The 13,891-nt window shown below is 35.1% G+C and overlaps 1 protein-coding gene across 1 annotated transcript in view; it reads left to right on the top strand.

Moving 5' to 3' along the window:
- Positions 1-13,891, top strand: part of LOC117102737 (neural cell adhesion molecule 2-like) — a 37,576-nt gene that overhangs the window by 17,221 nt on the left and 6,464 nt on the right. Inside the window, exons 3-5 of the mRNA XM_033243141.1 lie at positions 2,243-2,587; positions 7,242-7,583; positions 13,218-13,469. Of these exons, the coding sequence (XP_033099032.1) occupies positions 2,243-2,587; positions 7,242-7,583; positions 13,218-13,469 (939 nt within the window). The remainder of the gene's footprint in view (positions 1-2,242; positions 2,588-7,241; positions 7,584-13,217; positions 13,470-13,891) is intronic.

Here is a 13,891-nt window from a genome sequence, read left to right as displayed (position 1 = left end):
TAAATACCAATATTAAAATATGGAGGTATGTAAAAGGTCTTTGCTTAAAAGAGAAATATTGCAAATAATATTTTATTTATTGCAGAAATGAAGAAACAATAGGAACTGACAGCCCTACATTTTACTCTTTTACCAAAAAGATGTGTATAAGAGACAGGATATCTAGACAAGTACAACAATGATGAATGTAATGCATACTTCAGGGCGCATCCGGTGCGTCAACTGCGATGATGCAGATAGTTAACAGGCCTCCCCGGCCGGCTGCGCTCGCTGCGGTGCAAGTTTGCAGTGCTTGCACACTGGCGTAAGCACGCTCATGAACTTCCACAGCCTTTTTTGTGTTTACGAAGGCAGTAGAAATTTCATAACTGCCTGTGCATTAAAAAGCAAATAATACAGATTAATTCAACACAAGTTAGAAACTTCCCCCAGACTCTGTCTCTGCCTCAGTTGGACGAACTAGTGAAGGCAGCGTTGCCACTATATTTTCATCTTCCATCTTTAAACTTCACAAGCGAGCACGGCATCCTAGATTTAGGACGACGGGAAAAATGAGGTGAACACGTTCTCGATTTTGGTAGTGGACGAGGGAGACGACATAACGCATGCGCAGTGCCTTAAAATGACCTCATCACGTAGCAGTCCACTATGTCGACGTGCAAATCTAAAAGTCCCTATTGCAAATACATTATGTGGAATTATTAAATCTTAGTGACGATCCAGATTTGGTAGACTGGGTTCTAGTCCTAAACTTTGTCTTAATGATTAAAAAAGCTGGAAAAATTGATTTTGGCACCAATGGCGTTCCATATTACCTATTTGCTTGGCAAGTATAGTATACTTTTTCTTGAATTAGTTAAAAAATTCGCATCAAAAAATTTTCTCGACATAAACTGACGCTGGTGGCGCTTTCCGAAATGTGCTAATACTACAAAAAATCAATAATTAGAGACTTGTGGCAAGTCTGCAGATTTGGGTGTGAATTTCAGGGTCATTAAAACTGCTAAGATAAAAAATGGATCTAAATGAAAAAATTATTAAATTTGGTGACGATCCAAAATAGGGTGTGGATATGAGGAACTTTTAAAGATATTTTTGGACAGTTAATTAAATTATATAAATGCAATTTGCATTTTCTAAAGTGTTTAAACCAGCTGCAGCTAGGTTAAATGCAAAATTACTGTGATATGCATGAACAATGTTTGCTTTCAATCACTGAATTGCTATGAACAAAAATGCACTGACCTACGCAGGGTCGGTTCATATAGCGTGCATGGTTATATGTCTCCATATCACCCTCCCTACCATTGCAGCTATAGTTCGAGTCTTACTAACATTGAGTTACTTTCCCTGTTTTTTTCCTTTTTTACTTAATTTTTTTTTATATAGCCGTTGCTTTTGTTCTAATATATTTTTCTTGTTTCATCCCATTTTCTTATTTTTTTTGACCAGCACTTTGGTCTCTTCCAGTGCTTGATCAACGATGTGCATATCAAATTATAACATCATTCTACGTATTTTGAATATTAATAGCAGTCATAGTTTGAGTTTCTGTGACGTCGAGTATAATAATAAGCTTTATTTAAAACACAGAAAACTTTGCTCAGCTAACAGGCCGTGTATACAACAATTTAACCAGAAAATCAAAAGAAAAAAAAAATGACTTAAACAAATCAAACAATTCTTTAAACACAAAAATATCTAAACTAGACTTAAATCTTAAACTAACTTAATTACACTAAACAAACTCGAACAAAACAAAAATACTGTAGTTTATGTAAGAAACTAAAATAAAGGTGTTAGCAGTTAAGTGTTATTACAATGTCACAATATTACAATTATATACTTTTTAAATTAGGACAATTTCTTAACATTTTTAACATCATCGCTAATTTCATTCCAAATTTTGGCACCTCTATATGACAAACTTCTCTTTTTGTAGTCAGTTTTTGGTATTGGCAATATTAATTCTGGTGTAGTTCTTATAGTAATTGTTTTTAGAGAGAAATCTGTTGGGTAAATAACGAGGCACAAGGTTATTCATAATCTTAAACATAGTGATGGCCTCATTTATTATTATTATTATAATTATTATTATTATTGCTATTATTATTAATATAATGAAAACAATTAAAAATAGTGTATCAACTCCAAAAAGACATTAAAATAGTGAACATCATTCATTAGACCACTAATATTTCATTTATTTAATAATTAAATGGTCATTCGATGTCTTTTTCAGTTATAAATGGTCAGAGTATGCCTAATGTTACTGTACAAGATGCTACTGTTACATTAGGGGAAGATGCCACCATCAACTGTTTCTACACAATATATGGTGGAAGAACCCTATTAGCTGTTACTTGGTACGGCAGCAATTCTGTAGGAGCAGCTCAGGGGGATCTGCTTGTTAGTTCTTCTGTTGGCACAAATCCCAACGGCAAATACAGTGTAGACGACTCACAAGCTGGTGTAGCTACTCTCAATATTGCAAATACATTATTGTCAGATGATGGATTCTATCAATGTGCAGTTGTTGATTCAGGTACTCTCAGTGGCAATCATTTTGGCAGTCTAACAGTTCACTGTAAGAATCATTTGAATTGTTATTGATGGTTTATGAATCAGTGATTTTAATGATTGTTTTTCTTACTTTAATAGATCAGTTATTAAATTAGTGTAATTTCATTGCATTCCTCAAAATTAATAAATAATGCAACAGCAATTTAACAAAATAACAATTTGTTCATGTTCATAATTGTTCAATAAATTATTATTATTATTATTAATTATTATTATTATTATTATTATTATTATTATTATTATTATAATTATGGTTGTTGTTATTGTTATCATTAACATCACTTATCACTATCACTGTACAAGATGCTACTGTTACATTAGTGGAAGATGCCACCATCAACTGTTTCTACACAATATCTGGTTGTAAAACCCTATTAGGTGTTACTGGGTACAGCAGCAACTCTGCAAGAGTTCAGGGGGATCTCCTCGTTTAGTACTTTTATTGGATCAAAGCCCAACAGCAGATACGGTGTCAACATCTCACAAGCTGGTGTAGCTACTCTCAATATTGCAAATACATTATTGTCAGATGATGGATTCTACCAACCAATGTACAATTGCTGACTCAGTTGGTCTCAGTAGCACTCATGGCAATTTAAACAAATTAATAATTGTTCATGTATTGTATTAATTTTAAATGTAAGTTGTGCTAGATTAAGCAATTATAGTCAAATAATTCCGTACACTATAGGAAATAGAAACTTTAATATTAGGAACCATTATTGCCTTCCAAAAATTGCCTTCAGCCTCCTGCAGGCTTCAGCAATTTCAGCAATTTTTTTCAGAAAATAATGGCTGCTTTCGGCTTATATTTTCTATAGTGTACAAAATGACTTGACTATAACTGCTTTATAAGTCAGTTGTGACGTCCATCACCTTCTCTATGGCCTTTTATAATCAAACTGCTGGTTGTACGAATGAGTTATTTATCAAATTTGATTGGTCAATTCTGTCTGCCCTATTTTACCAACAACACGGGGAGTGAGTCATATTATACCAATATTTGGTGATCCGCTTCACGAGCGGATCACCTCTTGTTATTGTCAGAGATCATCTTCTTTTTATTCTTCTTTCTTTCTCCCCATTTTTGTGCGCACGATATCTCAAAATTGGCATGAGCTACGCACATGGCAGCATCAACGAACATTTGGCTTGGCTTGGAATAGTCACAATAAGCTTTTCAATGTGACCAGTCATGCGTCATCTACATGCACTTTTACGTTTTTACATTATGATCATATCATCCTAACCAGTTGTCATTTCTCAATCATATTCAGTAGGCATCAACTTCAGATCAAGGTTGAATATCACGTACCAAAATATTTTGCGTGCATGTATTAGCGCGTGCACGCGTGCGTCAAAATTTCGAAATGCTCAGAATCACTTTTTAAATAAGTTAGAGCACGTTTCAGGCCATTTTGAGCATTTTAAATTTTTTTTGACATTTTCTACTACGCGCTCAAATTTTTTTTACGCGTGCAGCACGTGCAGAAGCTAGAAATTACGTTTTATTTAATATTTTGGGTTCCTGACATTGTTTTCACAAATTTCCATTCTTTTCAGTCATCTTATGGCCAACAGCAGTGCCGTACGTGCATCAAACATAGGGATCTTTGCGCGCGTTTGTGCCGATATACAGTGAAAATATGCTAAAATCAGGCCTATGTTGAATCAGTTATACCGTAGGTTGAAAGGATTCTGAAAGCACATGAGTTGTAAATATAATTTTATAGATCATTATTGCTGATCAGACATTGCGACGTCATCATATTGGCATTTGAATTTTAAAAAACTGATTTTTTTATTTATGACATCATTATTTTTATACTTATTTGAACGTATCTCGCTTTTTCTTGATGGATCGTCTCCCACCTTTGAGCATGTTATAGCTGAGGCAATTTCCTTTCACAATGTTCCAATAATTTTTCACTTTCATGACGTCAAAGTGAATTTTATTTTTAACCCCTCCCCACTTCTTTCTTTAATTTTGTTGACGACCCGAGAGAGGGTAGCAGAATTTATATTTTCCTGCACAGTTTGAAAATCCTGCAGGCTACAGTATTTTTCCATATTTCACTTTTAAGCGCTGCAAGATTTCTTTTGCCTGACAAGCAGATCACCAAACTCGTCCGAAGTGACGAGTTCAAATCTAGTTTATCAGTGATTTTTCTGTTATCTGAGAAGAAACATTTGAATTAGATCTAAACCCGCTATGAAAAATGAAATACCAGTAAATAAAATAAATAAGTTACTGATACATAGAATGGTCAAGGAACAACAAAGAAACATTTTATATGTCCTTTTCTGGCGCCCTTCTACTTTAATGACAGTACAATATTAAATATGAAATGAACAGAAAATTACGCTTCTGCGTATATTATAAACATAATGTTTTGCCTTTGACTATTTACATATATGTAATTGAAATGACTCTAATTGTTTTTATTATTATAACGATAATTAATATTCATCATCATCATTATTGTTATTATGTATACTGAGCTTCCATGGGTTCTAGTTTACCTGGATCATTGGGTTTTCATTAAAGATAAGTTTAATCTTGGTTTTGAACTGTTTTAATGTGTTTGCAAATGTTACACCTTGGAATTCAGAAATGAAAACTTTAATAAACGTTGGCTTGGTAGTAAATGGAACTCTTAATTTATGTTAGATTTTTAGTTATACTTAGAAATGTATGCTACGACTTTTACATTATTTAGCATCTTCATTTTCCCAGGGCTGCAGAGAGCGGCCGCGGGCCCCAGGGCATCTCTGCTGACCTGGCTCATTGGTTGGGGGTGTGGGGGCCACCTGGGCCTTAGCGGGTATCGAGGAGCAGATCCCTGGTCCCCCCTTGCCGGAAGCTACGGCCTTTTAACAGATGAGGGGACTAATTCAATTGATTATAGAGTGCCTACACTAGGTTATGAAAAATAAAGTATAGAAATATGTAAAGTCTGACATATCCTCCCTTTTATCCAAAAGTGCTGAAAGGATTCATAACATTGGTAAAAGTTTACAGTGGCAGATCAAGGAATTTTAAATAGAGGGGCCCAGAGAAGGACATTCACAGATGGGAGGTTTATGTACCTCAGCCCCACCATGGTTGGGGCTGAGGTAAGAACATTAATGATTATGGCACAAATTATTGTGTTGGCCACAGCCAACCATGAGGCATAAGTCCCTGTTAGCAGAAATGGTCCATAGTGAGCTGTCTGATAGTTGAGAGTGAGCTGTCAAATGGTCCAGAGGGAGCTGTTAGCAGCTCCATAAACTTAACTTTTTAAGAGTCCATTGGGAGTTAACAAGAGAGTCCTGCCAGCAACATATAGCCATTGGAAGGTAAACAAGAAACCCATTACAATCACTCACTTCATCTCATGGGCTTCAGTGGCAATAAATAATTTAAGAACCCTTCGCTATTCAACAAACCAGCAGGATGTATAACCCAGGTTTTTTTCCAAAAGCCGGGTGCCATGGACCAGTTCTGTTAATGGCCAGAAATGCAGCATGCCGAACCAAAATGTACAAAATTAAAGTTCAGCATTATATATTTTTTTTGTGACTAAAAAAATGAATAATTTAAGGGGTCCCAAGTCTCCCGGAACTCATGGAGCCCCCCGGATATCTGTACGGCCTCCTGCACTCCCGAAAGCAAGCAAGAATCTCCCGGAAATTAACCCAAATTCAAATTCATAATATTTGCATGTTTTCACTGCTTTATTATCAATTGTCTCAGATGGAGGTCATTGCCAATAGTGTGTATCACAATGTGACACAAAATAAAATTGAACGTTATGAAAGCTCATTATTACCAGATCAGTGTCTGTCTCTTATACACATCTAGATGTGTACCGCCCCCCCCCCCCCCGCCCCAAACTTTCTGGAAACTTTAACCATGTTGCAAGGAAGGAATTATTATTTCAGGGCCATTAAAATTGCTAAGGTCTCAGAACTAAATATCTCAAAACGCTTATAGATGGATCTAAAAATCCCGTAACTGTTTAGAATAGTTTTTCATGGTACAATGAAGAAATTATTAAATTTTGGTGACGATCAGGAGTAGGGTGTGGATATGAGGATCTTTTAAAGATTTTTTTTTTTTGGACAATTGATTAAATTATACAAATGCAATTTGGGTTTTTCTAAAGCGTTTAAACCAGCTGCAGCTAGGTGAAATGCAAAATTACTGTGATATGCATGAACAATGTTTCCTTTTAATCACTGAATCGCTATGAACAAAGATACACTGGCCTATGCAGGGTCGGCTCATATAGAGCACAATGGTTATGAGTCTCCATATCACCCTCTCTATTACCATTGCAGCTATACAAGTCTTACTAACATCGGTTTTTTGGGGGTTTTTTTTGCTTTTGTTCTAATATATTTTTCCAAGCAAAGATCATATCAACGATGTGCCTACCAAATTATGACATCATTCTACATATTTTGAATATTAATAGCAGTCATAGTTTGAGTTTCTGTGACGTCGAGTATAATAATAATAATAATAATTATTATTATTATTAATATGCCAACAGTTAATAATAGTGTATCAACTCCAACAAGACCTTTAGCTAAAATAGTGAACATCATTCATATAGACCACTAATATTTCATTTATTTAATAATTAAATGGTCATTCGGTGTATTTTCAGTTATAAATGGTCAGACTATTCCTAATGTTGCAGTACAAGATGCTTCTGTTACATTAGAGGAAGATGCCACAATCAACTGTTTCTACACAATATATGGTGGAAGAACCCTATTAGGTGTTAATTGGTACAGCAGCAATTCTGCAGGAGCTCAAAGGGATCTGCTTGTTAGTTCTTCTATTGGCTCAAATCCTAACGACAGACACAGTGTCGACATCTCACAAGCTGGTGTAGCTACTCTCAATATTGCAAATACATTATTGTCAGATGATGGATTCTATCAATGTACAATTGTTGATTCAGGTGGTCTCAATGGCAATCATTTTGGCAGTCTAACAGTTCACTGTAAGAATCATTTGAATTGTTATTGATGGTTTATGAATCAGTGATGAGATTGTTTTTAAATACTTAATTAGATCGGTTATTAAATTAGTGTAATTTCATTGCATGATATAGCAAATAAATTAAATTCAGCTCTAATAAATGTTAAAAACCTGCTAATAAAAAATAAATTAACTTTAAATGTCAACAAGTGGAGTTGAATAGCCAGGGTCCTGGGTTCAGTTCCTGTCACAGCAGGACTTTTTCTCACAACTAATATCAACTCCACTCGCTAAGCCTCATAAGAGACTTAGTTTATAAAGCATCATTCTCATCCTGTAAGTGGCAAGTGTACTTACTGTTGGAATTGAAGGAAATTAAAAAAATATACAGTATATGATTATAGGTACTCATAAAAAATCAGCAAAAACCAATTACTCAAATCTAAATATAAACATCAATGAAAACATAAAGAGTGTTACCTAGGGGTAATCATAGATAAAAATCTAACAAATTGATAATGTAATAAACAAAGTTCTTAGGGAAAGTAATTACAGTAGTACATTACTAGATTATAGGCAATGTTTTAATAATTTAATTTTAAATAAATGGAGGAGGGTACATGGAACATGCTGTGAAATCTAAACAAAATATCTCATTACTGGGCTATCCATCGACTGGTTATACCATGGTTGGAATGGAATGTAATCCATTTTTTTAATCATGCCTCATCAGTCAATAGGTACACGAACGATCTTCATCATTACCATATGGAAAACGGCATCTACAAGTCTAGGTAACGATGACAGTAGCCATCCCATGGTAAATCGCGAAAAAAGAAATCCACTCCGCCCCCATTAAATTTACGACTGTTGGCCTACATTTTATGTAATTAATATCTAATCTAATATGTTACGTACCTAGGCCTATGTGGTTGGCTACGGATAGCCAAGTGTAGAGTACGAAATGCTAACAAATTCATATGTAAAGGAAAATCATCCTAGAGCAATGCTGAAAAGCTACCGTCTCAATAGAACAAAAATTCCTTGTGGGACCTTGCTATAGTATCATGTATCTAACGGCAACATCCTCGTCATCAACCACACCACAGTGCGGCAACACGAAATGTGCTGTACATACACTCATCGCTACTGACTGATTTGAATGTGTGGTTTAATACACATAAAAGCAACTTGTAGCCTACATTTATCTGAGTAGTATCTGATCTAGACTAGGCCAGGCCTACACACACGTACGTACCCAGCCAGCCTATTCGTCTTTGTCAGGCCAGCCTGCATTACAGTACATTGACACGAAATGTGCTGCACACAACACTCATCGCTACTAACTAATTTGAATATTATGTGGTTTAATACACATAAAAGCAACTTGTAGCCTACATTTCCTGTTATCTGATCTATTGTTTGTATTTTTCTATATATTTATATGTATTATAAGACATCCTGTAATTGGCTTCCGCTGTTGGATGATCTTCGAAATAAAAATTAAAATTAAATTAAAAAATTACACACACGTACTACCCAGCCAGCCTATAGCTCGTCTTCCTCTAGCTCTAGGCCAGCCTGCATTACAGTACAGTACATTGTTTATTTCTCAGAGGAGAAACCACCCACCCTTGCAAGTACCAAAAAACGGCTCATTCCTCGCTACCAACTAGACTCGTGCAGACGTATTTATTAGCCGAAAGGTTACCACTCCAGGCCGTGATTGGTTGATAAACACAATGTGGAATATACAGCCGATTTGTAATCTGATCAATGATGAACACGCTTTCATAGGAAACCCACCTTAGTGTTAAGAGGTATGATATAAAAACATACTTTTTCACATATTTCCCAAAAATATTTTCGCAAAAACTCTTCATACTTTAAATTACCCAGGCCTTATCTTCCATATTATTGCAAGATCGGACTAATTGCGTCACAAACGAAGGAAGAGATAGAAAAACAAATGACTTCAAAATTCGCTCAGAATCATCATATAAGCCCTCTCTCTCTCAGAGAGTGGGCTAAAAACAGGATGGACAACTTTAAAAACCTGTTGTTCATAAAATATTAGGCATTTTCGTTACCTTAGTTGTAATTTAAGATAAAAATCATAATATATATGCTTTTGAATTTTAAAAATCATTGACTTAATATGTTAGACTTTACAACATAGTTTTTGATTTATTTGTGCCAGTCTTTCTATAAACTATTCACAGCCAATTAGTTTCACTGTTAACCCTTTCACTACTGGGCCTTTTTAGGAAGAAGGTTATTTTTAAATAAATGCCAAAAAAAGACTAAAAGAGGTTATATTGAAATTGTTCTTGTGTGTTGGGGTGGGAAAAAGGTTGGCCTATGGGAAAAAATTGAAATTGGACTTTTTAATTAGGTGGCATTGTGAACTTGGGGTGGCCATATTGAAAATCCCCATTTTCATAAATCTGTAAAAAAAGATAGATATTCTTATGGGCTGCTGTTTTTTTTTTCATTGGATAATGGTGAAGATACATAAAATGAATAAAAAAAAAATCAATTTGAATTATTTTCATCATTCTATTCTAAAACAGACAAAAATCCATGTTTGTCGGCAGAATCGTGAAAAAAAAATTCCAAAAAATCGCTGTAAGATGAGTTTTTCGCAACAATTAAGCCGGTTTTCCACTAGGCAAATTTATTTGCTCGAATCGCAAGCGTCGGTTCATGCGCATTTACATTCCTATCGAGGTTTTTGCGAAGCGAAAAAATGCGCAACCAATCAGAGCTCAGGAAGCGAACCGATGCATTGATTCACGCGAATAAGTTCGCCTAGTGGAAAACCAGCTTTAGTCATTACTTCATAATTCAAATCACTTTTATTCAATAAAATTTCAGATACATATAAAAATATAAAAAAAATATTGAATAAAAGGAAGAATAAATGAATGAATAAAACTCTCTAGGTTACATCCTTAAAATAAGATGACATGGGAGTAGAAACACACACACACAAAAAAAAAAACAGGACAACAAGAAAAACAAGAGTTTCGAGAGCATTGTACAATTCTTGACGGCCAAATGAAGTGAAAGACTAGGAGAAAATTACGAATTACTAAGTTGTAAGAAAGGGAGGATTGCTCCACGAGGGTTCATCTTTTGCATGGAATATGGAAAAGGAGGATATTATTGCTAATTTTGAAAGGTTATCACGAAACACTTTGAATGGTACTGGCTTGCCACAAAGGGCGTGAACAGATTTAAAACGATGAAGATTTGTAGAGGAAATGAACCCCCCGGAACCAACCTCAAAAACGATCAATTCGACATTATAGCCAGCGTCTGAGAGGTCCGTAACTAGAGGAGAATACTTGTTCAACTTTCTTTTATAGCAGCATCAATTGAAGTATCAAATGGAATAGTAAGTTCCATGATGGTAAGTTTTCTTAAGTCGGGCCAATAAAGGCAGATATCGGGAATGAGATTTGTTGGGATGCATTCAGTTGGGATTGTAGAGCAGTGAAGATTAGCAGAGGCGCTGGCTACGAGGTCGCAAAGAATAACAGGAGGAGATTTAACAGTTTTGAATCCTTCTTTTAAATTCTTGTAAATATAATTAAGAACATTGTTATGTCGCCATGTGAAGCGCCCCTGGTCCAGGGAACGCGAGCAAATATTTAGAATATGACAGAGAGTCTCTCTGTTATTGCAGCCCATACACTTTTCTGAAATATTTTTTCCCCATCTGTGCAAGTTAACCCTATTATTTAGCGTATCCCCCAGATCATTAGTAAGGAATTTCATAACTCCTCTGGGCAGGTTGTATATGAAGCTCTTCCAGTGATGACAACTTTCTTCAAGAGAAAGCAAGTCATAAAATCTTCCCTGAACCAGAAGCTCCTTCACATGGCGGTTCCAATATTCTTGGATATCAGATTTAAGTTTGTTCTTAACAATTGTTTAGTACGGGGGAGAGAAGGACTGGGCTCTGAGTTTTTTGCCTCAAGGAAGAGATTTTTGGACCTACTGGTTAGCGAAATTTTATTCTTCCAGTTACATTCCCTCTTGAGTCTACAGTCAATAGAATGATTAACCTGGGGACCCCCCATAAATCGAGAAGACACATGGGCAAGTGTATGACTCTCGATATATAAGTCGGAAATTCTGGGAATGTCAAGCCCTAACGGCATATGGATAAACGATAATGTACCAGGTTTAGGTAAACCAACCCATTTTTTACATACTTGCTACTGAGGGAATCAAGTTTATCAAGCTGAGTTTTACGAATGTCGTTAACAGTCAGATGAAATCTTAGACTAGGTAACAGGTAATGGGAATAAATTTTGACTTCGAATTCAGACCTAACAAGAGAACTATCGATTACTTTAAGATTATTCTCAATTATCTCTTTAAGATATTGGAAGACATCATTCTCGGTATTACAGAATGATGTAATTGAGCCCAAAAAAGCCCATACAGTAGAAATCAATTCCAGTTCACAGAAACAACTATAGAAGGCGCCTGCACAGGAACAATTTAAAAAATAATTATTTTCATGCCCCCAGTAGTACTGGGGGAACACAGCAAAAGGATTATCTTGTTACAAAATTCCCTGAAGCAGTAATTAATAGAGATAAGAAGAGATTGGCAAAACCTGGTTCAAAAATTGAAAATTATGGTATTTTATGGGGAAGTTTCCTCATGTTTATTATTATTTAATACTATTTTTTTTTTACTCATTGTCCCATTTTAATTTTATGTTTTAAATTTTTTTCAAAATTTCAGTCAATGGCATGCGAAGTGTGACTGTTGTGTCAGGCCTAGGAACCTAGGGGCCTAGTGGGGGGGGGGGCGGTAGCAGGTAGGACCTAACTCAGCTTGTTACTAGGCCCAATAGTTTAGCCTCTTTTGCTCTAGCCTTTAGGAATGTACCTATCTACTACTGGTACTACAGTACACCCTATAGAAGGGGGTACTAACAAACATACAAGAAGCTCACAGTTAGTTACAGACGTAGCCTACATCCCATAAATCGGTAAGAATTCATAGGCCTACCGTTGGTAAACATATATAAAGAATAATACAGTAATGGTAAAACAAATACAAATATTTATTTTTTTTAGATTCAAGGTAGCATTTTTTATTAGACGCGAATCAGTTGTCAATGGCTATTCCCAGGGAGCAATCATAATATAATTGCTCCCTGGTATTCCAAACAAAACAAAATCACAGTAATGCATTTTTATTGTTTTTATATTTTATTCTTGGCATAAAAACCATGAATTTGCTTTATTAAATTCCAACAGCCTCATGATGGGTTTGTACTTTCAAAAATATTTAGAATAATTGGTTATTGTTCTTATTATTTTGCTAAAGCAGCGAATGCTACTTTCCTCTTCATTGATTGGGTAATTCATATCATCCAACCACTTGGGAAGTAAACTTCACTACCTCACCTCAAACCATGTTGTATTAGTATACTGTCTATTGCAGCTTACCTGTGTACAAAAAGGTACCATTTAAAACAAGAATTTAGATTGTGACTATTTTTGTAACTTAATAAGTTGGCACATGTTTACCTTTCTCAGTTCATGGTATATTTTTTTTACTATTGGGAGGCTATAGATTTTTTAAATTTAGTTGTTACCAATCTCTAATTGTTTCTTTTTTCTTCCAGATTTATATGATGTCATGATTGATATTAATTCTAATACTACTGCTGAAAATGTCACAATCACATGTTCTGCAAATGGCAGTCCATCTCCCATGATTAATCTCAATAAGGATGATGTTGATATTAAGACAGAAAATGATTCATTTCTAACATATAAGATAGATAATGTAACAAAGAGTGATGGAGGAAGTTACAAATGTAAAGCAACTAACAATGTTGGTAATAAATATAGTGGAACAATAGTACTCAATTACTGTAAGTATTGCAATATATTATTATTTAAAACATAGCTATTGACTACTGTATAAGATAACCACATGAATTTCTTCCAAAATATATTCATGGTTTCATAATAATTTGTATTCTTTTGAATTAGCAAAGAAATTAACAAAAACTCCAGATATCCATAGATTGTCATCAGTGGCGGCGCCAGCAGGGGGTAGCAGGGGCTTAAGCCCCCCCACATATGGAAACGTTTTTGCCACTTTTTATTTGCTAGTCCAGCTACCACGAAAGCAGCGAACTGAGGTCAAATCAACCCCACTGTACAAGTAGTTTGGATCGACCAATTAAAAACATTGGGTTTGTTTTATTTTCATTATGGGGTTAAAATACTAACAAAATTCAATTTGCACAGTCAATATTCTTTTTGTTAAAACTTGTATTTGAACACATAT

The sequence above is a fragment of the Anneissia japonica genome, unplaced genomic scaffold (genome assembly GCF_011630105.1).
Source record: "Anneissia japonica isolate Jap-2015-1 unplaced genomic scaffold, ASM1163010v1 scaffold4240_len331602_cov119, whole genome shotgun sequence".
Lineage (NCBI taxonomy): Eukaryota > Metazoa > Echinodermata > Crinoidea > Comatulida > Comatulidae > Anneissia > Anneissia japonica.
This window is presented reverse-complemented; position numbering and strand designations above follow the sequence as displayed.